At 36.1% G+C, this 26,229-nt stretch overlaps 5 protein-coding genes across 6 annotated transcripts; 1 reads left to right on the top strand and 4 right to left on the bottom strand.

Annotated features, from left to right (window-relative positions):
• Positions 1-1,132: 1,132 nt before the first annotated feature.
• Positions 1,133-10,394, top strand: LOC110812241 (Plasma-membrane choline transporter family protein). The gene is made up of 10 exons (XM_022038968.2): positions 1,133-1,563; positions 2,951-3,309; positions 3,519-3,664; positions 4,421-4,604; positions 5,535-5,608; positions 5,691-5,804; positions 6,078-6,434; positions 8,986-9,246; positions 9,584-9,811; positions 10,106-10,394. The coding sequence occupies exons 1-10, from the start codon at positions 1,379-1,381 to the stop codon at positions 10,289-10,291; spliced, it is 2,094 nt and encodes a 697-aa protein (XP_021894660.2). The 5' UTR covers positions 1,133-1,378; the 3' UTR covers positions 10,292-10,394.
• Positions 10,395-11,529: 1,135 nt separating this feature from the next.
• Positions 11,530-12,934, bottom strand: LOC110812242 (aspartic proteinase nepenthesin-1-like). The gene has a single exon (XM_022038969.2). It carries the CDS (start codon positions 12,910-12,912, stop codon positions 11,530-11,532), a length of 1,383 nt encoding a protein of 460 aa, XP_021894661.2. The 5' UTR covers positions 12,913-12,934.
• A 1,204-nt stretch (positions 12,935-14,138) lies between these two features.
• Positions 14,139-15,466, bottom strand: LOC148266550 (transcription elongation factor TFIIS-like). The gene has a single exon (XM_088218942.1). The coding sequence runs from the start codon at positions 15,075-15,077 to the stop codon at positions 14,253-14,255; it is 825 nt and encodes a 274-aa protein (XP_088075068.1). The 5' UTR covers positions 15,078-15,466; the 3' UTR covers positions 14,139-14,252.
• Positions 15,467-15,606: 140 nt separating this feature from the next.
• On the bottom strand, positions 15,607-19,901 carry LOC110812338 (nucleic acid-binding protein). Its single transcript, XM_022039095.2, has 8 exons — positions 19,179-19,901; positions 18,758-18,803; positions 18,346-18,395; positions 18,117-18,158; positions 17,596-17,709; positions 16,208-16,286; positions 16,041-16,112; positions 15,607-15,929 (listed from the first exon to the last, which is right to left on the bottom strand). The coding sequence occupies exons 1-8, from the start codon at positions 19,793-19,795 to the stop codon at positions 15,882-15,884; spliced, it is 1,068 nt and encodes a 355-aa protein (XP_021894787.1). The 5' UTR covers positions 19,796-19,901; the 3' UTR covers positions 15,607-15,881.
• A 186-nt stretch (positions 19,902-20,087) lies between these two features.
• Positions 20,088-22,700, bottom strand: LOC110812320 (pentatricopeptide repeat-containing protein At4g21705, mitochondrial-like). Of its 2 annotated transcripts, none has more exons than XM_022039072.2 (2): positions 22,272-22,700; positions 20,088-21,487 (listed from the first exon to the last, which is right to left on the bottom strand). In XM_022039072.2, exons 1-2 carry the CDS (start codon positions 22,569-22,571, stop codon positions 20,249-20,251), a joined length of 1,539 nt encoding a protein of 512 aa, XP_021894764.2. In that variant the 5' UTR covers positions 22,572-22,700; the 3' UTR covers positions 20,088-20,248. The 2 variants fall into 2 exon arrangements, with proteins under 2 accessions (XP_021894764.2, XP_088075067.1); XM_088218941.1 differs by having other exon boundaries at positions 20,088-22,047; positions 22,272-22,412.
• Positions 22,701-26,229: the final 3,529 nt, after the last annotated feature.

Raw genomic sequence — 26,229 nt, 5'->3', positions numbered from 1 at the left:
TGTATGTGTGCATGTACATAAGATACAAATGTTATGAGATATGTAAACCACGTAATAAGAAGTAACTAAAAAAATATTTAAATAAAAAATTGAAATAACAAATTACTATTATAATATTAATAATTAATTTAAAATGTAAATATAAAGTATCCATTTAAAAAATATTAACCCCAACCCAATTCACACGTCACAAAGGAATCTCTTAAAGAAACAGTCTATCTGAGCCGTTGGATTGTCGTATCGAGATGTGTACCAATTCCCTTTTCAACACAATCAACGGTTGTGATGGAGGGAATATGTGCCGCATTAAAAAAGAAAAAAAAACACATCCCTTTCATTTGAACTGTCTTTATCACCGAAACGACGTAGGATGGAGATATTTTTATTTACAAATTATACTCCTTGTTTAATTTATACTTGTATTAAATAAATAAATAACTATATATATATATATATATATATATACACCCATAATGGCTTGTTTTATTAGTCATGAACTAGTGGCTTCAATTAAAAAAATTTAATTGAAAATCAAAATTTGTAGTGTGATTCAAATAAGGTATTTTTATAATTATTATTTATCGAATATTTATTCAATACTATATAAAATTATAATTAAAATTTAATTATAAAAGTTAAAATTTACATAAGATAAATATAAAATAAAATATAATAAATTTTTTAAGATCATATAAAATAAGAATTAATAACTTGTAACGAGATTTAATGATCCGAATCATCGTTATATTTTTATTTAGGTAAATAAAAATTAAATATATAATTTAAATGAAAAAATAAAGATAGAATTAAATGTGAATTTGATTTATATGATTGAAATAATTTTATTTATATTTTAAAATATAAAATATAAAATTTTATTCTTTAATTAATGTCCAAATTTTAATTTAGAAACAAATATAAATGTGAAATATATATATATATTTTTAATGTTAAGTGAAGGCTAATTTGTAATTAGATGTTATAATTTATATTAATTATATTAAATATAATAAAATCTCATAAGCCAAGCCGATGAAGCCGAGCCAGATAAAGCTGTCTGTATATCTGTCTGTCTTCTCCAAGTCTAAGCCGCCCATGGACATTGATTCTCCATTTTAAGTTAAACAAAGCAGAGCATGATATCTTTGTCTTAAAATCAAAATAAAAATCATTAAAGAATTATTTCCAAATCTAAAACCCTTTTCTTTCCTATTTTTCACTCTTAAGCTTCCACTCTACTACTATTGCAGCTCTTTCTCTACCTTTCCCCCCCTAAAAAGTTCGCATTTTTCTTTGCCAATTCTCCATTGCAGTGTTTGGGGATTGACAGGTTGTTGGATATAGAGTTGTTGAGGTAAAGTGAGCGACGGAGGTAGACATGAGAGGACCTCTGGGGGCGGTGATAGGAAGGTACCCATCAAGCGACGGGACTGCACAGACGGACGGGATCGTTAGGCGCAACAGGAAATGCAGGGATGTTGCTTTTCTTGTCGTCTTTATAGCATTCTGGGTTGCCATGATCGTCAACTCAAGCTTTGGATTCAACCAAGGGAATCCGTTAAGGTATAGATTTGAACTACAGTCATTTTATTTTTTTTTACTGATTTTGAAGTTTTAAAATCTCAAGTGGATGGGTATCTTCTGTTTTGGAAATATATATATATTTTTTTCGCTTTGTGATTTTTATGTTAAGTTTTGACGTTAATCTCTTTGTTTCTCAATTGGGTTTCCCTGTTTTGGTAAAACCTCTGTTTTGAAACACTTCATTTCAGCTGCTTTTTCATTTTCGTGGATATTATGCTGGAATTGTTTAGGTTTAGGCAACGTTTGTGAGTGCCTCCTGGTCTTCTTGTGCTCAAAATTTGGAACACGAGTGTTAAAGATACCTCCATTTATTTGTAATGTGTAGTTGTTGCCCCATTCTACGTCTACCCCGAAAGGTTAGGCATTTAAAGTTGGATACTCCCAAGAGTTTGTTTTAAGTTTCTTTTCTGTAGGTTTTTGAGTAGCGGCAAAATAGTGGTGAGTCAAGTAATCTTATTGACGGTGATTGAAGTGATTAGGAGCTACTGCTCTCTGATAATGGCTTTTTAGGTTCGTACAGGGGTTTTTTTTGGTAGCAACGGAAGCATGTAGTCAAATTTTCTTCCTTTTTGACTAGGTTAATTGTTATATCTCTATGCCCTTTGTTTCAAACTGTCTTTGATTTCCTTCTGGAATAGCAGAGAGATGCTGCTTCATCGAAACATACTAGTGCATAGTGCTATGATTTTGTTGCTTACCTGTCTTAAACAGCTTTTAGATTAGTGCATGGTAATTTAAATTAGTATTTCTAGTGTAAGATATCCATTCTATGCGCATATTCCTCATCTATCCCTGATTATGAGTTTTAAGGTAGCTTCACCACGTAAGGAGTGAAACTATTGAGTGGTGCTGCTTGTTTAGTTGCTTTGTCTCAAAAGGAAGCAGTTGGTGATCAGATTACAAATGAGATAATGATTTTTTTTTTTTCAATTTACTTTTAACTGCTTTGCATCTTGAGGTCTGAAACAAGGTTTCTTCCCCTCCCACTTCTTGCGGGCATGTTTTATCCCTGGTACCATGTTTATCTCCAATTCTTAGGAGATATTACTGTACTGTTGTTTATTGAAAGATAGAAAGATAGCAATATTGAAGAATTGACACAGGCCCTTCAATTTTGATTAGATACATATTTTGGGGGCCAATGTCATAAAAGATGGCAATGTGAACTCTTGGAATGATGTTCTTTTACAAAATTTGTTTTCAACCAGTGCTTTGTTTTGATTCGAATGTAGTGAACTGTCATCTTACTATTGTCTATCTTCTGCTTTCTTGTTTCTTTTTTCTGTTACATTTTAATGTCCTTTGTTGCTTCTTGTGCTTTTGTAATTGCCTTTTGTTACTATGATTATTTGCATCTTGCTTCTAGGCTCATCTATGGACTGGACTATAAAGGGAATGTGTGTGGTGACAAGCATGCTCATCCTGGCCTTCGTCAACTGGAACTTAGATACTGGTTAAATCCTAATCAGGTTTATCAAAGCGGTCTGAAGGATGACCAATTCAAGTTGGCTGATGCCCGGAGTATATGCTTGTTGGATTGCCCAAACCCTTCGGAAGATTCACTAAACTGGGTGTGTGACTATCCAGAAGGAGAGATTCGTCTTTCTATGGATGACTGGATTGATAGGAATTATGATTATTTTGAGTTCCTTACACCAGAGATGCGAAACACTTCTCTTCAACTTCAGGGGCCCTGTTATCCTGTTATATTTCCAAGTGTAAATGGTAATTTAATTTGAATTTGCTTTCCTGTAATTTCTGTTATATATTGTTTACTATATTATTTCATTGGCTGGTGTCTATGCATGTGCACATCTGCAATGGGATAAATCCGATAGAACCCATGCAGGGAAAATCCTTCCTGGTTCAGTCTACCAGTTAATAAATAATTTCGCTCATAACTGTATATCTAACAATAGAGTATATTTTCCCAGTTTATTGGAGCTGCCAATTTATTGCTCGTGCATCAAACACATCTTTGCGGCATTGGCAGCAGATGGGTGGTGTGAACATCAGGGAAGACATTATAATAGATAAATCAATCCACAGGTCCATCAATTCTCGGTCATCGGTTCTAAAGGTTCAGGAATCTTTTTTCTTGTTACATCTTATGCCTGTAGAATTGTCCAGGAAGACATGTAACTAACCCATCAACTTTCTTCACTGTATGTTTTCCCGCATGACCTTTCTCATTTCAAAAGGAAAAGAAGTTTGGAAAATGTCACTATAATGAATATCTAAAAGATGTTTGTAATAAATGGTGGGCACTCACTCTTATGTTACTCATCAGCAGCATTCTGAACTCCTGCCTATACCTGGCTACCTGCAGCATCATTCAACAAAATGTCACTGATTTTATCATTTGTCTTCCCAAGTGTTAGGTTCCAGAAGGAGCTCTAATAGAGGAACATACTAAGCTTGTTCTATTTTTCTGGTTTGGAGGTGGAAAATCTTTTTCCTGTCTTATGCTATTGAGAAAGATGTACAAAGTCTTTGATGGAATTGGCCTGGAAGTTTGGTGGTTATGATACTATACTTCAGAGATCCAATCTGCCCCTGAAATCTTCCATGTGATACAATTGGTCACCAATTATCAAAAGGATGTTACTATGCTTTTCTTTTAAAAAAATCATCGAAAGAGTGGCCACATTTGGGTAGTGCAGTCAAATAAACCACTTGTGTCTTTCTCAAAATCTGATCAATCGAGTTCCTTTCTATGACAAAAGTTCAATTTTCATGTTCTCCATATTGAATTATCACTAATTTTTCTTCTGTATAATATGAAACTAAATAGCATATATTCTGTTGCTCTTAATTCATGATTTGTAATCTGCAGCGCTATGTGGCTGATATTGGGAAGTCATGGCCTGTTTTGATTGTTTGTGGAGGACTCCTGCCGCTATTTTTGTCAGTGATTTGGTTGCTGATGATTCGACATTTTGTTGTTGCAATGCCTTGGATAACTGTTGCCATCTTTAATATACTCATAATAGCAGTCACAATGTTCTACTACTTGAAAGGTGAGGAATATATCCTCTCCTGCTCTTTCCCCATAGTTCAGTTAAAAAAAGAAACTAGAGCTGCTATTTATGAGTCTGAGCTTTCTTAAGAAGTATATTGCTTTATAATTTTCTAGCAATTTGAAGCTAGTTTGTGCTCAGCTGCTTAGAATCTGATATCTACGAGAACATTGGTAATGCAAAAATTATTGTTTAATTGTTAACTCACTGGTCCTGCATTGTGGTCAGCGATTTCCTTGAATTATCTTTTATTGGTCTAATGTTTAGAATTTACAGTTTGTTTGACTTTCAGCCCTTTGATGTGTAAAAATCATAATATTTGTTGTGTCTAGGATGCAAAGTTTGCTTGTAAAGGTTAATAACCTATAAATATGAGGAAACTCCTGTGTTATTGTAAAAAATCATAATCATAGTGAAAATGGCTGCACACACCTTTGCTCTTGTCCACATTTCGCGACAGCACTGTTTGGGATACTAATATGTTTAGGTTTGCAGTAAGTGCCATGAAATGGTTGGACCTATAGAATACCCAGAATCGGTTTCCTTAGCTTAGGGATATTTCCAGGAAGACAGGCTTGAAGATATATATTGATCATCAAGGCTATGTTAAAACTCTAGATCTTTGTGGTTGTTGTTGATGGAATGATAGTCATGCTATACAGACTTCACAGTTCTGAGAACCATCCTCAGTATGTCTGTGCCTTGCTATGTTCACATTCTTGATGGTTATATCACTTTAGTGCTTAAACTAGTCCAAATCTAGACTTATTTTCAGGAGTGATATTTGAATCTTACGATGAATCAGATCATTCATTTTAAAATTGTCACTGAACTATACTCAAGGAGTCAAGTTCTCTACTTTCCTTGTATATTTAATTGCAATCATACATGAGATCATACTGAATTTATTATTTATTTCTTGCTTTTTAGCTGGATGGATTGGAAATGATGCTGTATCTCCCATCATTGGTGAGCATGATCCATATTATCACGTATTTGGACGGGTGGGTTCTATCATTAATAAGTTCATATTTGAAGGTCTTCAGTCATCAATGTTATTATTTGATCAGCACTTACATATTTCAGGAGCTTAATCATCTAAGGGCCGTTGCAATTCTTATGACTTTTATTATGGTTGTTTCTGTCCTTACATCAATTGCCATCATCCGCCGCATCCTCATGGCAACATCAGTTCTCAAGGCAAGTGTGGCCTCTAAATTTTACATGTAAATTATAAGAATATGGACTCTCATGTCTATGACTCTGAGACGATTGCTGCTTGGCGCTTTGGAGTTCAAAGTGATGTTAAAAAGTAGGAGATACATATGGAGTATTTCTATCATGTGGTAGAAAACCGCTCATAATTTCTATCTTTTTAGTGTTACTGGTTTCAGATTACATTGTAAATCACTTTTTTTTTTCCTAATAAATGATCACCTCTCTTGATGAATATATGCTCTGATCTGTATCTAGGTGGCTGCAAAGGTCATAGGAGAGGTTCGAGCGCTCATAATTTTTCCAATCATACCATATGCGGTTCTTGGAATATTTTACATGTTCTGGATTTCAGCTGGCCTTCATCTGTTCAGTTCAGGCCATATTATCCAGAATAATTGCAATTCCAATTGTTGTGCTTATGATCTTGTCTCCAAACGAGTGAACTGTGATCATTGCTGTGGTTATAGCATCAGCTACACTCCTCATATTGCAATTGCTATATTTTTCCATCTATTTGGGTGTTACTGGGCTACACAGTTTTTCATAGCATCATCTGCAACTGTGATTGCGGGTTCTGTTGCCTCTTATTATTGGGCTCGTGGTGAAACATCGGTAAGCTATTGATCCATGGACAAATTATGCACAAATCTTTTTTTATTAACACATCAATTTTTGTATGTGATTCTCTTTTTATACTTTATGCACATCACAGTGCTAAGATCTGGAGCACATTTAAGTTTTTTTATTCAGAATCTCCTAGTAATTCACTGTTATTTTTAGGCTCTAATTTACTCAGTTAAAACCTGTGGATACTTAACAATGCTCTAGAATTTACTCAGACCACTTATTGTATGTTTAAAAATTTAAATAGTAATTTTTTTTTCTAGATAAGTGATCAGTTCCTAGAACTTTCATGAATTCTGCTTTTCCTTGGGCCTGATGGCCTACTGTTTCCTGAATTACTATTCTACTCTGTTCAATGCACTCGATTATGGTTTGGTATTGAGATCATCGTCTTGAAACCAATAGGAATTACATTCTCTGTCAGTTTATGTAACAAATATTTGTATTTTTCTTTTCAGAGTCCACCTCAAGGTGGACGCCACTTTTGTATATGTACACATGATGATGTGTAAGCTCTCTTGATCTTCATATCTAATGAGTTCTACAACTGAAACTTCCACCTCCTGTAGGCAGCGGGACACCACAATATAATATGGTTGTATGACTTCGCATCCCTCTTGCACAAGTAATACCCTTGTAATCAGCTTGTCCAGATTTAGAATGCACCCTTTAACTGCCTCCCATGCAAAAGACGCAATTTTGGGCAATGCTAATATTAACCTTCCAAATTTGCTTGGATGAAAAGTCTCTACCCATACCTCCCTTTTTGTCAGATTTCAAAGGGATTAGTGTTTCATCTTATGAGGCCTAACCTTGGCAAGGGCAATGAATAAGGCTTCGTACTTCCTAACTTCCTAATCATTTAGATTCCTTGTGACCTCCATTAAACACTTCGAATTTTCCATATTGCCAATGTAGGAGTTCTGGATCAATACGTCCTTGTACCAAACAATAGTGTAAATCTGAGGAAACTGGACTTTGAGAGTGTTAACTCGTAGTCAAGCGTCATGCTATAAACTGACCTTGTTGCCAGTGCCAATCCTACATTTGATGCAGTTTTGGAACTTCTTTTACCCCTCGGAAATTTTTTCCACATCCTGATACATAGTGTTAGACCCCTCCTTAGTGAACCATCCTTTGTCTACAGTACCAAACTTCATCTCATTCACCCTCTATCAAAGATCCTATTTTCGTTCATGAATCTGCAAAGTCGTTTTCCCTGGAGGGTCATATTGACCTCCACCAGTGATCTCAGACCCAGCCCAGCGAGTTGATTGGCTTTCTGACCTTGTCCTAGGCTACAAGATGGTATCTTCTCTTCTCCTTAGAGTCTCCTAATAAGAATATGCATTGTATTGACTCCAGGCTCTTAGCCACATTCTCAAGGATCGTCACCAGAGAAACTGGCTCAGGTTCCAATTTGGTCTTATGGAGTGCCAAGAAACAACCTACTGTTTCATGCTCTAGTGCTGAAGTGGAGTATCGAGCAGTTGCATCTGCTATGGCTGATTTAACCTAGCTCCAAAACTTACTTCATGAACTACATGTAGCTTTGGAGGCCAAACTTACTCTTTGGTGTGACAACATTAGTGCTACATGGCTTCTAATCCAGTTCAGCATGCACGTTCAAAAGATGTTGAGTTGGACATTCGCTTGGTCCACGAGAAGGTCCAATAAGGACAACTGCATGTCTGTTATATCCTAAGTCAAGAACAATTGACGGAACATCTTCACCAAAGCTCTTATCTCGATATGTTTTCACTATTAAAGAGCCAATCTTTGCATGCATCACCACTCAGATTGAGGGGAGATTTAGAACAATATGTATATGCAGTCAACTTCGTAACTACTTTTAGACTTTTTATATCATATTTCTTATCTTGTTATGTTTTAAATGAGTTTCGCCTCAAGGGGAACTGTCCCTTGTAACGTTGTATAAATATAAATCATAAATGAAATCAAACCTCCAAGGAGTGAAAGTATTCTGAAAGTTTATAGGAACTGCACCTGCTGAAATGATTCTCCAACTTTATAGAAGCAATAGCCAGCCAGCCTTGTTTTCTTTGAGTCAATGCTGTAATCAGTGTATTTCCAGTTTGGTGGATGTTTTTACTCATGTAATAAGAGCGCAAGTGTTGAAACAAGTACGTTATTACAGGCAGGAGTAATATAGTGGTTTCTGTTAATTTTAAAGAATGACAGTTGGGAATTAATAATATTTAAATCAGGGTTTCTTTTTTATGTGCTTAAATCTCATTGCTCCTTTTATATAATGGATAAGATTCAGTGGATGAAGCAACTTTAGCAGCCTTGGTTGTTCTTGATTTCAGTTACAAATAATATTTAAATATTTACTGCATCTGTACATTTATTCACCAATCTCTGTAACCATATTAAAGTATATTATCATAAAAAATATACAAATAGCATACACTATGAGTATGAATGCAGTTGCTTTGTATCTTTTCAATTGTTGCTGTCTCTTATCATCCCATACTTCTTCCCACCGTGATTGTTTTTACCTTCTTAACCGATGCAGCCAGAGATTCCGTTTCTTCCAGTTTTCTCCTCTATGAAGCGACTCATCAAATATAGCCTTGGGTCTGTTGCCCTTGGCTCCTTGACTGTCTCATTTGTGGAATCAATCCGCTTCATGCTCGAGTCAATTCGTCGCAAACTGAAAGTTTCTGGCAGTATTCCAGAAAATTGGCTTGGAAGGATGGCATTCTACATTTCTCGGGGCTGTCTAAGGGGCATTGAGTGGACAACCAAATCTTTCAACCGCAATGCCTATATAATGGTAATTCTCGAACTAGAATTGTGGGTGAGCTTGTTTCATTTGTCTTTGTAAGTTGATGCATGCTTTGAAGATAATGAAAGGAGAACATAATCCTTGACTTGTCCTGAATATTGTTTCCTAGTTCTTGTTTGGATGCATAAAAATTAACGTGGGACTTTGGAGCCTGTGAGGTCCAGCTATGAATTATATGTTTTAGGAAACAATAGGGGGACAAAATTAAAATATCGAAAGGACATTCATCAAAACCAATGTGATTCAAGCCATTATCGACATCTTGACTTATCAACCTTTGGTAATTTCAGTTCATTTACTGGACATTTGCCTTTTATTCTTGCAGATTGCAATAACTGGGAAAAGCTTCTGTAAGGCTTCTGCAATTGCAACTGAGTTAATTGTTAACAACATCCTTAGGATAGGAAGGGTGAACGTGATTGGAGACGTTATACTATTTCTTGGGAAGTTGTGTGTCAGCCTTTCAAGTGCTATTTTTGCTTTTCTCATGCTGGATACCCACAAATACAGATCTGCTCATGACAAAATCTCATCCCCGCTCTTTCCTGTTTTGGTATGTTTTGCTTAATTCTAGATACATCGAAATTTCAGCCCTGTTGTTTCCTGTTATCCTATATTTTCCTCAATTCGTGACCGGCATAGCTGCAAGTCAACTTCTATTTTCCTGAACAATTGTCAATGTCGAAATTCTGAATATTAATCTTATTACAGTTCAAGCAACGAATATCTGGTGTAAAACTTGCTATTCTGCATGGTGATTTGTTATACTGTATTCAATTTTCGAAAAACCATAAGGATATCATTCCCCAAGATTGAATCTTAATGCTTGAATTATATATTTATGCAGGCTTGCTGGGGTCTCGGTTACATTGTTGCCACTCTATTTTTTGCTGTGGTGGAGATGTCAATCGACACCATCATTCTTTCCTTCTGCCAGGACTCAGAAGAGCACCAAGGAACAGCACAATATGCTCCTCCTCTTCTCATTGAAACTCTCAACGACCAAAACGAGATGCAAAGACTTACTCAATGAAACATTCACAGACCTCGGTGTATAATTTCATCATTTTCCAAATGCTCTTACCGGAATATTTAACGAATCTTTCGAAATCGTATAGTGTTGTCTTCCGCTTTAACTTTATCTCCATTTCCCGATCCTTCTCCGTCTTTTGGTGATCATTCTTTTAGGCTTTATGAGGTCACGGTAGAGCATCTAAATCGCCGATGCTAAAAACTTGATTTTCGTGATGATACTAAAATAACTTCGATTGGAAGTTACCATTTTCGATATCGATTGTTATTGTCAGACTTTCAACATTATGTTGATTGATTGGTACCAATTGGGAGTCTAAATGGTATCAAATATTTGACAAATAGCAAGAACCTATAATTTGCAACATGTAGTAAAGGTTTAAGATCTGGGTACCCTAGTTATAATGAAGTAATTATATACTTATAATATCTAAAGATTTGGTTTGCTTCTCCAATTGTATGTATGTATATATTCATTCCTTAAAAGGGACAATTGGTGTTAATGCATAAATAATATATAAATTATTTTTTCACTATAGTTCTTATATTATTTATTTTTTTAATAATTTTGATCTCCGTAATTTTTAAAAATTTTTAATTCAGAAATATCACGTGAATTCAAGTTAAACACGTATTGTATTATGATTTAATCAATGTTTATATTAGACGTCATGTATCTTATGACACGAAATCTGATATTTAATAAAATTTAATTATTTTTAATAAATAATAACTTAACTTATAACACCAACTCTGACTTAATTGACGATTGCTAAAATTGTTGTCTGTGAGTGAAATATTTTTTTTTTTAAAATTTTCATTAAACACTTCAACATTTAATATGGATACTGATACAATCAAACTGTAACAAATATTTAATTTAAATTTACGTTATTCTATCACGAACGATATTAATATATATTAATGAGAGGTTAAATAATTTTTTTTAAAAATAAAATAATTAAAAGTGTAAAAAATAGTATAAAAATTAATTAAAATATTTTAAAATAATGTATTAAAAATTGGGTAAAGATAATTTTTTTCAATAATAAAATTATTGTGCAATGTAATTAACTTGGATTAAATATAGAAAATCTTGAAAAAATTAATTATTTTAATTGCTTTATCTTACTAATTAAATAATTAAATTAAAATTAAAATAAAAAAATATTAAATTGGTAATTTATTATTAATTAGTTCTAATAAATTACTAATAATAATAAAAACAAAATACATAAATCATTCTCTGATTCCACACCTTTCAGGGACGAACCAGAGAAGCTTAGAATTCAAATCGTAAACGAATCGGGTATTACGCTGTTGCCAAGCACCAAGAATATTGAACTGTTTGATAGGGAGTATTGTTAAAGCGAACATCTTCTCTTCCCAGTCAATGAAGAACGAATTCTCAGCCGCCACTACTAAATCACCTCCTTCAAAATGATAAGTCATCAATGGAAACTTGTTGAAATCAATGTCGGGCATGTCGTAACACAGAGTAAGCTTTTCTATACAATCCTTTCTCCGGAACCGTTCAAGACCCAGAACTTCAAAGTAAGCAACGAACTCTGCGTGGATCTTCCAGTAAACTTTACTGTCAATGTAGGTCATAGTAGAGCCGCTGTCGATGACGAAACCACCGGTTCCGCTTCTGGTAAGACTGAAAGTTCCCGGCGGGAAGTTCATCCGCTTGTCGGCGATCGAGATATCCAACAAGTTCAAACCGTAACGACCCGTGTTTTTGTGGGTTATAATCGGAGTTGTTTTTACATCACCTCCTCGGTAGCCGACGTCCAGGCCGAATTTCAGAAGGGTAGGGAGATATCTCCCTTCCGGCGAGACGGTGGGGAAGCAATAAGAGAAGCGGTTCTGGACGAAGATTCCGAGTTGACGTACCAAAGAGTACGGCGTCATATCCATGCCGACAATTCCGGCGACGTTGTTTTCTCCGAACGAGAACTTCCTGTTCTTATGGGAGCAACCCATAAGTACGTTATGGTATTTAATGTCGCTACCTTTAATGTCTTGGAAATTAAAAGTTTCAGTGGAGTAAACGCCTCCCGTCAATTGCCCGCTGAGATAATGGCTGGTGTAGTGGCATTCGCCATCAACGCATGAGCTGCAGAGAGGGTGATTGCAGTTGATTTTTCGGTAAGAAGATGATAAGTTGGGATCGAAAACGCCGTCTTTTTGAGGAAAGCATTCGATGCATGGCTTGCACTGAATCCAAGTAATGCCGGAGCCTGTGTCGAGGACCAGTAAGAGCCGGCGGCCCGGAGTGCCAATGTTTAACTCAAGGTAGTAGACAAACATGTCGGTCAAAACCCACGGCGCTATGAAGTCGGGTTGGAAGTCGGCGCCGCCGGCGTTGGTTTGAGCGTTCATGGAAAGGAGATACGAAGCTCGAGTTTCAGAAAATGTCGTGTAGCGACTTATCCTTTGAAGGAAAGTTAGGTTTCCAGGGTAGAAAGGAGATTCTAGGGAGTCTCTGTGAAAGAGTTTTAGCGTAAGAGTAGTGCCATTTTTAGGTTCAAGTGGTGAAGCCTCTGTAAAATGAAATTCGGCTGAGGAAACGAGAAGAAGAAAAGTGGCAGCTGAAAGAAAAGCTTGGAGTGTATCCATGGCTGCTGGATCACGGACAGTGATTATCAATTGAACAAGTTTACGTAGAGCATTACTTATAGTGTAACATGTAGCAAGAAAATATATTAAGCCTACAAAATTCTACTGATAAAACAGGAACATATCAAAATAATCAGTGTAGAAATATATTATTACCATTACTAAATAATTGGAAGATAAACACATTAATTATTTTAGTTAATGGGATTGAAAATGAATATTAGGAAAGCTAGTATGATTTCTTATTAATAAGCATATACATATATATATATATATATATGTACACATTTATAATATAACTAATTACTTGTAAGTAAATAGATAAATTTTAACTTGTGATATAACCGAAATTACTTTAATTTTTTGAAAAAGATAACCAACATATAATGAGTAACTCATTTTTAAAATATTTTATTAATATTCCGTTAAGATTTCATAAAATCACGAACAGTTATAACGGTTGATAAGAATTTTTATTTACTCAAATAATTATAACGATCGGTAAAAATTATCGAATATCATTTCATATTTATAAATAATAGTTTTTAATTAAATACCTTATTTTTATGATTCTCTCTATCTCTCTTCTTCTGTTTCTAGGACTTCATTTCTTCTTTTCTTTTAGAAATCTTATTTTCTTCCTAAAATTTTAATTCTGTCTAATGCTTCTTTAATTTTAAATTCTACTCGGTCTTTTGAATTATTTTAAAATTATTTAAATTTAAAATTACTTCGACACATTCAGTTCGATAAATCACATGTTAAAACCGGGTACGGACACAATCCTTTTGTTTTCCACTTAAAAGGGTATTATAAACTGTAATTTATTCGGTACATACTGAACGGGAGGAGTGAAGTGTGGGATGGAAACCAGAGAATACATTGACTTGTGGATGGTTTAAGAACGCTCAGAAACACAGAACTTGGAAACTACTGATGAATTTGAAGCAAGGAAGCTCTTTTCCATGGGTGTGGCGGGGACTTTAGCATCAATAGAAGAAGAAAGGAGGGAAGAACATCCATCCGCATTGAATGGAGGTGTTTTGAAATACTTTAACAAGCCTGTACTTTGACAGATCTGGGATATACGAGCTATCCTTATACTTGATATGATGGGAGAAAAGGAATGGAGAAAATTCAGGAGGGGTTGGATCATTCATCTTCTTGATGGAACCACGATGAATACTTATGAAATTTAAGTTTTTTTCTTTATTATTACATATGAATTGTAATATTTGGGTGATACACATATAATTGAAGCTAAAATCTCACTGGAATTTTTACAGAGTTAATTCAGTAACAAGTACTTTCATGAACAAGAAGAATCCATCTCGATCGATCTAATGTACTAAAGAAACCAGTCTGTGCATGCATGCAGCAACGGGCTTCAACAAATCCTTAAATTCACTAACTTGTTTCCTCTCCCCTCCCGGCCGGTGAAAATTCTTCGCGATCTCCTCCGCCTTCATACCCACCAACCTCTCTGGACTGATCTCTCCCAGAAGAACACTTCTTCTCAAATCTTGATTCTTGGGATCATTCATGGCGAACATTATCAGTGTGTACCTCGTCCTCTTCGCAAACTCTGTAACAGTTTTGTGCCCGTTGAAAGCACCCAGCTTCTCGAACATGACACTCTCCACCGATTCAGCAACTTCCACCGGGTCACAACAGCTAACTGAGTCTCTCAACTCGTCGCCGACCTCCATCTCGACTTTTGACAGAGCCTCGGCAAGAAGTTCACGGACCATAAACCGCGATGCACCATCAGAGTACGTGAATTGACATCCCCGGACCGGAATATCTTGCGTCCACTCTTTCTTGATCTTCTTCTCCGGCGACTTTCTCTGGTTTCCAACGACGGTGGTACTGCTGCTTCTTGTTCTGATACTAATCTTGGTCTGGTTGATGACGGGTTGCCAGGTTTGGAGCAAGCAAGAAGCTATGGATCTTATCTTCTTGCTGCGATGGTGGGTGAGAGTTTGAAGGGGTTTGACGATCTTGGTGGAAGCAAGAAGACGAGAGGTAACAGGGAGAGTCTTGATTTGACTCAGTGCGTCAAGGCAACATGATTTCTCATCTGCAGTCGCCATTACTCCCTTGAGAACGAGAGTATCTGCCGCCCTTTTTGCAGTTTCGAATTTCTTAGCCAACTGTCTTTCCATGGTTAACCCTAGCTCTGATGCTAAAGAACTCGCTTGACATATCAGGTTTGTGACCAGAGCTTTCTTGGTCGTCTTCTTCCTCCTACTGTTTAGTTTACGTGGGTGCGAAGCAGGAGTTTTCGAGTACTATTATAATCCTAATCAAAAGAAACTTCTTTGTAATTTCATCTAAAACAAAATCTATTACACGTGCGCGCGCGCACACACACACGTGTATATATATATATATATACTGGTGCTTACATATCCAAAATATTTATTTGGTCTAATTTGTTATTACCAATTTCAAGATGAACAAACATGAGAAATTTCATCCTTCACACTGTTTGTATAAATTGATCACAGTGAAAGAAGGTTGTGCTCTTTCTTCTTTTACTTTTTTTTCTGAAACTTCTACTGGTGAAGGAACGTTCAAGCCAGTGATTCAGCAAAAACTGCCAATTTTTCCACCATATAAGGTGGATAATTTACCTGTCTGTCCAGCAATCAAATCCAGTTTAAAGAAAAAAATGCATCCGATCTAACTGTGTGTGTGAAAATTCCAGTGATTGCATAGATAATAAGCATATTGATGTCAACTAAACCAATGTATTCCCACAGACCTGCAAAAATGGGAGATGAAAATGCATTCTAGAAAATAGTTTAACCTAAAATCAATCCAGCTGCCTTGTTCTTGATATCCTACAAGTAGGGAATTTCATTTGATGCTTGGCCAAGTAGAGACCCAAATGCAGCTTATTACTCGGCAATGTCTACATAAACTGCATCGAGTAGTAGATTTTTAAAAAAAAATGGCCATTGGTATCACATGGCAACATCTGGGTCCAATCTTCTCTGAATAGCAGCTGCAGCCTGTGCGTGCATAATCAAATTAGGACGACATCAACAAGTTTTAAGGACTAATTGTTCGTTATAATAATATCAAAGAAGAATAGAAAGCAAGTGAAGTTTCAATATAGTAACCTCGAAATTGCCAAGCTTGTATTGGTACGCCATCTCTTCCCTCAGCTGAGCTTGCTCTCTCATTGCTTGTGCCTACATATTACGATGTTGACAGAGTTAAAGAGGTGCAATCATGGCTAAGGAAGAAAAGACAGTAACAACAGTCGGAGGGTAAGACAAAAGTTTACCATTCCACCCTGCATAGACTGCTTCAAAGCTTCCACTTGTTCTTCCTTATGCTTTTCACGTGCTTGTTGCAGCTCTAACCTGAAAGACAAACGAAAGTAATTAGAAAACCCCCCACAACTTCATTGCTGGACAGTAAAACCAGCAACCAGTTTCAGAAATAAAATTTTGAGGCAACTCTACTGGCAAAATCTAAAATTTCAGGACTGGCACGAAGTTTAGCATGAGTTCATGCACACACACCTTTGGCAATTTGATTTGATGGAGAGACATGCAGTTAAGTTAAATGTTTAGATTCCACAAATGAATTATATCTATTATAAGTACTAGATACCTACAAACGGAGACCAATCAATAGATTATTAACCTTCTTTATCCCTTTTTTCTTTTCCTTTTCAGTTCAAACCACAAACACTATCTTTTTACCTTCCCTATCAAAAACTTGAAGGAGATAGATGAGAATTAAAAACTAAAGAAACTAAGGATGGACACCTCAAGTTAGAAAGAAAAGAACTAGCATTTCTTTTATTAAATAAAATAGAACATCATAATATATATATATATATACGAATATATCAACTTGGACATTTATTTGCAATTCCAAGCAATACATCTTCATTCGGTTTTCTGCTTTATGACAAGCCGATACTTATCTCTAATGTTGCATAATCATTAGAATCAGACAACAATTATTCGTTTGCTCAAGAAATTGATCATGACCCTCAAATCAAGGGAGATCCACACTGATAAAAAGTATCTCTAACCAGATGATGAGAATTAGAAACTACAGGCAGACACAATAAATAGACATACGTTGAGTTTGGTTCAAATTCCAAATTCGTGGAATAGGAGTAGGAACACAGTAAAGATTGATAGAAACTTGAATGAAAGAAGCTAGTTTCAATCAAATCCATGCCTTTACAAGTCCAAATATAAATCTATCATTGTAGAATTGGATACATATACGAAATTGATTAATTATGCAAAAATATATGTTATGACTAATTTCAACCTATCATAACTAAGATTTAAAAATTGAATAGGAAATAGGAATAGAGGTTTGAATAGACTTGGGGCTTTTATCAAGCGCGGTGAACTTCAAAATAATTATAAACAAACTTCTTAGAGAATAGAGGTAATATCATAAAAGAAAAATAAAGGAACAATTTGGATACAAAAATTATACATATAAGCTCAGTATAGTCAAACAAAAACCTTCAATAACATTAGCAGCTACTATCTCTAAACCCTCGAGATTAAGACCGACACACTAGAATAATAGTAGCTATATTTATGTAAAATTAAAAAGCAAAATGCTTAACCTGGAACAGGATTTCACTCCAAGATTTCAATTTCATAATAAATAAATGAAAAATCCACTGTGACATACCGACGTTGTTCCTCATCATTAAATACAGTACGCTCTGTCTCCAAGACCTTTTTGATACCCTTTTTCTGTTCCTTTTCCATTTTGTGCTTGTAATAAGCATCAAGGTTATAATATCTGCAACACACATCCATCCATTTATTTGTCAGTTTCGGAGGCCTACTACAACATCACAAGCTTTTTTCTCACACCAAAAGCTACAAATAATATTTATGTTATGGAAAAGTACAAAAAAACTTTGGAATTGCTAAATCACAAATGAAATGAATATACAAAACAATGTGGCGTTGTAGTATTTTTTCTTTAACTCCTCCCAAAAAGAAGGGCGGTAATTGGGCATTCGTTGATCTAGATCTAATTAGACCTTATATTTTTTCTTTCTCCAACAAAAGGAAAAACAGTAAATTCCACGGTAGAGCATACACAATGCACAAGAAATGCCTGCACAGTTGTTCAGTACCTCTTTGAGCACTGTATTGAGACAACCAATAACCAACAATCTAACATAAATCTACAGGCCTTACTTTTTGGAAGGGAAAGTTGCAGTGTTGTGATCCTCCATGAACCTGTACAATAATCATTATAAGATATTGGGCACAATGTTTTGACACCCTTTATAGCATTGCTCTGAAGTTTATTTCAAAAAAAAAAAAAAGATTGCTCTGAAGTAAAGACTATAAAGACATTGTAGTTATCTTAAAGAGAGTCAACAATTACTTACAATAGTTATCTTAAAAGAACACAGTTACTTACTCTTTGAACATTTGTTTTTCCTCCCAATTGGGCAGACTTTCCAGGTTCACCTTTAAAGACATATTAAAAAGCAAAATACAATATAATCAACTTCCTCCAAGTATTGAAATATAAGAACTAATTGACATAAACATGTTTTGCAACACAGCCAGCCATATGAACGTGAAAAACGAAAATCTTTGTAGCAGGATGATGTAAATTTGTGTGCTATCGGAAAATCAGCTATGTTTGTATAATGAACTTCCTCCGAATCAGCATAACAATATAAGAACTAACTGACGAACAAAAAACCATATGCAACAAAACCATATTATCAGAAAGAAAGTGAAATCTTTTGAGGCAGGGTATGGCAGATCAATTATATTAGAGTCAGGGGCAAAGGAACAGAAAAACATTAAAGCACAAGAAATACCTGCTTTACTTCTGCTAACCATGCTGTGAACTCTGGTCGTTTGTTCCTGCAAGTTATAGATAATAACATGAGAAGAACAACAAGGAGACAGAATCATTGGAAGGTGACGAAAAAGAATGAAGCAAAGAATCTCTCTTCGATGACAATATCCAGAGAATAGATGGCAAAGAAACTATTATGGTCAGCCTGGGTCATTTTCCACCCAGTTACTAGCTAATTCTACTTTGTACTGTCTCGACTGCGCTAAAAATTAACTAAAATACCAAAAATCGTGTTCTAATTGTACATATAATCTGATATAAAAGTAAGAACTACGAATTAGCTAGCAATCGAAAGAAAACTGAATAAACATTATTAACAGAATAGATAACAACAAATTTAAACGAGAAGAAGAAGAAGAAGAAGAACAGAGCATCAGTACCACATGTCAGTTTCTCTGATGATCCCATACTTTCCCCAAGAATTAGTGACGGCGCCTCTTTTCCCTCTCTCCAATTTCTCTTTTTTCTTCTTTTTCTTCTCCTCTTTCCTCTTCTTCTTCCTGTCTCTCTCCTGCTCCCTTTCTCTCCTCCTGCTCTTCTTTTCCTTCTCTCTCCTCCTCCTCTTCCTCTCCCTCTCCCTCTCCCGCTCCTCATCCCGCTCTCTTCTCCTCCGCTGCTTCCTCTTCCTCCTCCTCCTCTCTTCTTCGCTCTCGCTCTCCTCCGAATCCGAATACTCAGACGAATACTCCGACTCCGAAGCTGAAGTAGAATCCGAATCTTCATCGTCGCTGCTGAACCGCTTCCGTGACTTCCTATCAGATTTTCTCCTCTCTTTCTTCCTTCTGCTGCTGACCCTCCGCTCTCCACCAGCCTCGGACTCAGACTCGGACGACGAATCGGAATCGGAGTTCCCCCGGGATTTCCTCTTGGTTTTACTGTTTTTTCTATCTTCCTCAGATTCCGAGCCTGAATTGTCTCCACCTTTCCCCTTTGATTTCTTCTCTTCCTCTACATGTTTTCCCTTCTCCGGCAGAGAACCATTTGTATCTTTACCCATTTCGGTTTGTTCCCGAGATTACAATTGGGAACAGGGAAGATCCCAGAGCGAGCTATTTAGTACTGCTGGTGGGTTCTGATTAATTGCGAATGGGCCTAGCTACTTTCAGGGAGAAGAAGAAGACACAATCGGGCCTGAGAACACCTACAATTATTTTAATTTCATTTAAATAATAACTGAATTTTTATATTATTAAAATCAATTAAATATATACAGGGATCTCTATATTCCATTTAAATTTTTTTACCTAATTTTAGAATATACAAACTTAACATACAAACCACAATATCTCTCAGTTCTAAATCATCTAATTTATTTTTAATAATATAATTATTACGTAACATAACACGGTCTATAAATAATTCGGAAGACCGATACGGAGGTTTATTAACAATGTTTGGAGAAGAACTTCGAAACTGATCCGAAGAAACCAATGATTGAATGAAACTTCGGCTATCTTGACCCGAGTATCCTCTTTGTTTCCTCATCTTCATCTATTTCATCTGCTTTCATGCTTTCCAACAGAAAATCTACTTCTTTCCCACATCTAATATATGTCTTAATTAAAGAATGATATATTTGCCTATCTATTTGAACCTTGGTCTTCAGGAGTTTGGTGCCAAAAGCTTCCAATTCTTCAAGGTCTCCATTGTCATTAAGCCAACTCAATATCTTGATCATCAAGCTAGGTTTTGGTCTCCACCCTTTGTTTTCTGCATGTACAGCCAGAGCTTCTTCGAAGCATTCACAAGCCTTCTCCATCTTATGCTTATCGGCAAACCCTGCAGCGAGAATCCCCCAACTATCTGGTGAGGCAGTCTTGCGCTTCTTGATTATGTCACGTAGCACTTCTTCAGCCTTTTCAACCCATCCTTTCTGACAGTACCCAATCAAAAGCACATTTGGGACTCTGAAATCATAATATTTGCACGACGAGTTCCATTCTTCAAGCACCACTTCGGCATCTTCAAGCTCCCCAAGCCTCACCAAAGAACCCATCATGTTTATAAAGTCCCTGTTGATTTGTTTCTTACACACAACCTTCTGAAGCTTCCACAGCCTCTTCATCTCTTCTTTATTTCCAAGACCTCCGTAGAGTGAAATCAGATGGTTGTAACCCAGTGCATCTTTAAACACTTTCTTTTCACATTTGTTTAAGTAGAAAATTGCTTTTTCTTTTAGACCTCCCGTTACATAGAAGCTAGCCACCATAGAATAAGTAGTCCAGTCCATGGAGATGTGAGGCTGGCATTCCATTTCATGCAGAAGTTTCTCCATGCTGTTAAAATCAGACCTCAGCCCGTATGAGTTGATGCAAATTCTGTAGCTGAAGTTGTCAGGGGAGACACCCTTGTCCTTCATGTCCAAGAGCACTTCTGGCACTTTGTCAAGTTCACCGGTACGTTTATAGAGGCACATAAGATCATTGTAGTTGAGAGTAGGGATAGTGAAATCCATCTCTTTCATTTTCTGCACAAGGGATAAAGACTTGGCAACTAAGCCTTCTCTGGCATAACAGCTAAGAAGAGAACCAAAGACACAGACTTTCTCTGCATTATCTTGGTTTGTCACACTACTAAAGTACCTCTCTGCAGAATCTAGTCCCCGAACTCTCCCAATCAGCTCCAATTGCACAGCACAATCACTTAATGAAAAGTAATGGAGTTCCTTGCTACCCATCCACTCTGAAACCTGCAACATCAAGATCCCAATAAGAGTAAAAAATGTTCACCCACTAAGTTCTTGAGAACCATGACACAAGTAGAAACACATCCATTGTTGAGTCTCAGACCTACACTGGGAACTCTGGGACATGACAAACTGCTTAAGGGAATTTAATTCTTAAGATATGCAGCTTGTCATGATCAAAACTCTAGGTGGGTTTTAGAGGGTGCATCCATCCTGCTAGAATCACCTATAATCAATTTTTTCTTTTTTCATTTCGTCCTCATTTTCTTCTTGACAAATTACGAGAAAAATTGTGCATATTCCATCTATACGCCTGATAAGCTTCCATAATAAAGATTTCCACAGTTAAATTACATATTTGATCCTAAACCTTTGGGTTTAAATTTATATAGCCTCAATGCTTCAGTCCCTTCTCGACGAAATTTTTCCATGAGCGAAATCATTACTTAGATAAAGAAATCTGTCATCGTGCTACGCGACTTGACAGCCAAGTGATCGCCATGAAAGCATCAGATAGTTTACGTAGATTTCAAATTAGCCAAGGCTCCAAATTTTCTGCTATCCTGGAAATAACTGATAATAGGTCACACTCTTTTTTCAGGAATCAGACATAGAATTGATTTAGAACACTAATTTTTTCCAATGTCAATTCAACTGCAAGTTCAATCAAACTGAACTTTCATTCTTTGACAAACGACCACATTTTCCAACACTTTCTATTCCCATCCCCACAATTTCCTAGCAACCAAACAGGAACTCTCCCCGAAAAGAATGTACACCGACTCACCTCAAGCGCGTGCTTGTAACGCCTGCGGGACCGGAGGTCGCGGATGATGCGCTGCAGCTCGGGATACTTGATCTTCTTCCCTTCTCGAACCCACTGGTCAAGAACTGGAACCACGCTGTCGTGTGGGTGGCTAATAGGATTTAACCTTGAGAAGAGATTGCTACTTGCAGATTTCTCCGTCGTCGTCGTGGCTGATCCCGTGTGGCATGTTCGTATCAGTGAGATAATTGCGTTCGTTGCTGTTCGAGGTTTCACGTTACAGGAGTTGTTCAACATCGTGGAGAAGATTGTTGAAGCCATTGATTCAGAAAATTGGAGAGACGATAGGGTTTTGGGGAAGGGTTTTTTCTTCACATTTTCGGGAGGGAGGGAGGAGTAGGGAGTGTGGGATTATTAAACGCATTACTTGTTGAAACATTTTTCAGAACGAAAATTCGTTAAATAAAAAAAAAAGTATAATTTATATAAAATTTCATACTATTTAAATTTTTACTAATTTTGATAAATTTTAAAATTTATTATTGAAATTTCACATGAAATTTTTTAGTGATTTATTCACGAAAAACAAAGTACCTTCCTATTTGATAATGACATATCTTCTAAGTTGGGACACATGAAAAATGGGATGAAATCGTGAGTTTAAAACAGTTGAATCTCGTATACTAATATTCCAATCTTATGTATAACTTACAAAGGACCATAACAGTAAGGAAATAATCTAGACCCTTCACCTTGTCTTGTGAACCCTTATTTGAACGGTTGAAGTTTGAGTAACACCAGGTCTTGAACTTTAGAGCTTCTCTACTTCGACAGATATATGAGTATTGTTTAATCTTTAATTGTGCATTCAAGAGTTACTGTCCGATGGTTCTATTGGCATATTTTCTTTTGGACAAGAATATCTCTATTGAAGGTGATGCTAAATCAAGAGTACAATATCTAGAAAGTGTGGAATAACATACCTGCAATGTTCTTGTAAGTGTGTCATTTTCAAATTTATGTGATGAGAAGTATTATACCATCATTTTGCACAAGTAGTCATTTAGCCCAAATTTTTTGTTAATGATAAGTAATACAGTAAAGATACATTTCCAAACATTAATTAAGTTGTTCTATTTGACCATTAGTTTGTGAGTGATATGTAGAACTGAAATATAAGTTCGTTCTCACAACTTTCATTAATTTCCTCCAAAAGAGACAAGTAAATATCTTATCCCAGTTGGACAATGTCACTTATGGGATCACATATAATTTGTATAACGACCCTGAAAATTTAAAAGAAAATATATAATAACTTTAAGTGCGGAAGTGAAATAAAAGGTTAAGGTTCACATTCCTTACATAATAACTTAAAAGTACTGAACAACATTATGAAATTTATTCTTTGAAAAAAATACGAGAAATAAGAAAACAATTAGAAAATAGAAAATATCTAGCATCTACTCACAATCTTCTTGCGGATCGGGTTCTGGAACCTGATCCTCTTGATATGAAATAGTTAAATAAAAGATGAGCTACACTAGCCCAGTAAGGATATCACACTATATCACCAGCACAGAAACAAAAGTTGGTATAACATCGAAAACAACTAATGGAGCACTAAATTTAGCAATTTCATTTGTTAATCATAAAATCATTTATCACTCACTTATCATAGTAAAATTTATGAAAACAACCTATAGAGACAATAATACCATACAGATTATAACTTCATGAACAATCAGCAACATAGAACATATTATAAATTCATATCCATTAACAATAGACCAAATCATAACCGTTTCTCTTTTCACCAGCCTACTAGTATCCATAGAGGTTCATATGGATTATTATACATGAACCATTTCCTTTAACAATCTCAATTATAGGGCCGTCTCCATACCTCGTACTGTATGAGCGCTAAAACATTAAATCTCAATACCCCGTCCGGTATGAGGGTGAAGCGGGCCGTCCCCATATCCTGTCCAGTATGAGTGTCAAATTACCAAGTCTCCATACCCCGTCCGGTATGAGACAACGTCCATCTATTAGAATATCTAGTAAGACTATCGTTCCATCTGTTTATTTAATCACACCACTTTTTTATTTTCTTTTAGTCTCTATTACCAAATCAAACATAATCACATAAACAAATAAATATGTATTAGGTAATGCAATTATGTCTCAAATCCCAAATCAAACAGTAGTTAGGTAAGGCAGCAATACATGCATTTAAATTATAAAATGGATATATCAGATACTGCTTTTAGACCGTAAAATAAATCAACAGAGAACAATTTTCGGTTCGGGCTCCATTAGCAATCCGTAATTAATTATGCACATTTATTTAATTTATACAAAATACTGTATTATTATTTATTTAAACTTTAATTATATGATAGAGAATAGGGTGATGGATCCTTATTCCATTTGACGCCGAAAAGCTAAACAGTTTACTGTGCCTATGGGCAGTCCCTGGTTTCCCTGAATTTTTCTCTGGGAACTAAAACGCGCTTATAATACCTATAAATATTCCAAATAAACTCAAAATAAGTCCTAGGTCCCACTCGGCCAATTTCGAAAATTCAACACGGCGGCTCTGCTGTGTTCCGGCGACGGCGCCGTCGCCCGCGACAGTGGTCCGCCTCGAATCGACAATTTTTAGCCGAATTCGGCCAAATTTGCATCGATTCCTGTGAGCAAACACATTAGAGGGTCTCGGTTGACTGAAAAAAATACGAAAAACTAAAACTCACCGGCAGCGGGGCTCTCCGGTACGGTGGCTCATCTAGCTCACATTGCAGTTGTGTGTTTCGCTTCGGTCAACTTATAGAAAAGAAAATGGTGATTACAATAGTGAAAAATTACGCAAAACGGGAATCGAAAAGGGCCTCATCGGAGGCATTTTGAGAAATTCTCCGCGGCGCCGTCGTCGGGCTTCACCAGTATTTTTCGGCCAATTGGCTGTTCTTTTTACTCCGATTTGGTCATGGGTGAGCTTAAAATTGAATTTCATACAAAAAAAAAAGTTTTTTACCTTTTTTGGCGGTTGGAAAGGGTTCCGGTGTAGCGGCGGTCGGCTTCCCGGCGGCTGGGTCGTCTTCTCCAGTGAGGGGTTCTGATGGCTAGGGTTAGGGTTTGGTGCGGATGGAGGTTATTTATATCCATCCGCTTTTGATCTGTGTCATCCATCGCGTTTGATATGAACCGTTCGATCGTGACTAAATAGGGAGTGAATCTAGATCGTTCATCGCGATCCAATCTGGGTCGTCTATTGTGATTTACTCTAGGCCGTCCGATTGCGTTTGAATCTAGCTTTTCGATTGCGTTTGGGAGAGAGCGCATCTAGGCTGTCAGTGTGTGCGGGAACGGACCTCAGCCGTTTAATCGCACGCACGTGGATCGCTTACGTGGCCTCCCACGTCAGCTTCTCTGCCACTTGGCGCGTCCTAGTTGGTTCGGGCTGCTGACCCGACGTCTAACATGGCAAAACTTTTTAAAATTGTATTTTGACCCATATTTTTCGAATTTTCTTTCAAAAATACCATCAGAACCCAAATTTTCACATCTTTTCTCCAAAATTATTTTCAATTAAATCGTCCATAAATTTTATTTCATTTTTTTTTACTTTAAATAAAATAAAATAAAATAAAATAGAATAATAAAAAATAAATTAATAAAAATTTATATTTATTAATTTTTAATCACCAAAAAGAAAATTGTTGGTGTTACAATTTGTGTATGGTTTCTATCTAGCAGCAAGCTACTTTAGAGACAGTACATAGGTGGCATAATAGAATAAAGTGCCTATAGTTGATGAAAGGATCTACCAACAATAATATAGTGTCATTTTTTTGAAACTTGAAAAGTTGTTCTTTGAAATAAATCCAAAAATATATGAATCCATGCTCGAAAAGGAATGGGTAGCGGTTTCAGAAGATTCGATATGTGGACGTTGACAAATGTTGCATTACTTGTT

The sequence above is a fragment of the Carica papaya genome, chromosome 4 (genome assembly GCF_054855325.1).
Source record: "Carica papaya isolate Zhongbai chromosome 4, ASM5485532v1, whole genome shotgun sequence".
Taxonomy (NCBI): domain Eukaryota; kingdom Viridiplantae; phylum Streptophyta; class Magnoliopsida; order Brassicales; family Caricaceae; genus Carica; species Carica papaya.
This window is presented reverse-complemented; position numbering and strand designations above follow the sequence as displayed.

Excerpts from the sequence above, each read along its gene's own strand:
- LOC110812241 (XM_022038968.2), top strand. The coding sequence starts at position 1,379 with ATGAGAGGACCTCTGGGGGCGGTGATAGGAAGGTACCCATCAAGCGAC. Across the intron at positions 6,435-8,985 it reads GGGCTCGTGGTGAAACATCG|CCAGAGATTCCGTTTCTTCC; the intron begins GTAAGCTATTGA and ends TAACCGATGCAG. Across the intron at positions 9,812-10,105 it reads CCCCGCTCTTTCCTGTTTTG|GCTTGCTGGGGTCTCGGTTA; the intron begins GTATGTTTTGCT and ends ATATTTATGCAG.
- LOC110812242 (XM_022038969.2), bottom strand. The coding sequence starts at position 12,912 with ATGGATACACTCCAAGCTTTTCTTTCAGCTGCCACTTTTCTTCTTCTC.
- LOC148266550 (XM_088218942.1), bottom strand. The coding sequence starts at position 15,077 with ATGGAAAGACAGTTGGCTAAGAAATTCGAAACTGCAAAAAGGGCGGCA.
- LOC110812338 (XM_022039095.2), bottom strand. The coding sequence starts at position 19,795 with ATGGGTAAAGATACAAATGGTTCTCTGCCGGAGAAGGGAAAACATGTA. Across the intron at positions 18,804-19,178 it reads ATCAGAGAAACTGACATGTG|GAACAAACGACCAGAGTTCA; the intron begins GTACTGATGCTC and ends TATAACTTGCAG. Across the intron at positions 15,930-16,040 it reads ACAAGCTTGGCAATTTCGAG|GCTGCAGCTGCTATTCAGAG; the intron begins GTTACTATATTG and ends ATGCACGCACAG.
- LOC110812320 (XM_022039072.2), bottom strand. The coding sequence starts at position 22,571 with ATGGCTTCAACAATCTTCTCCACGATGTTGAACAACTCCTGTAACGTG. Across the intron at positions 21,488-22,271 it reads GTTACAAGCACGCGCTTGAG|GTTTCAGAGTGGATGGGTAG; the intron begins GTGAGTCGGTGT and ends TTGATGTTGCAG.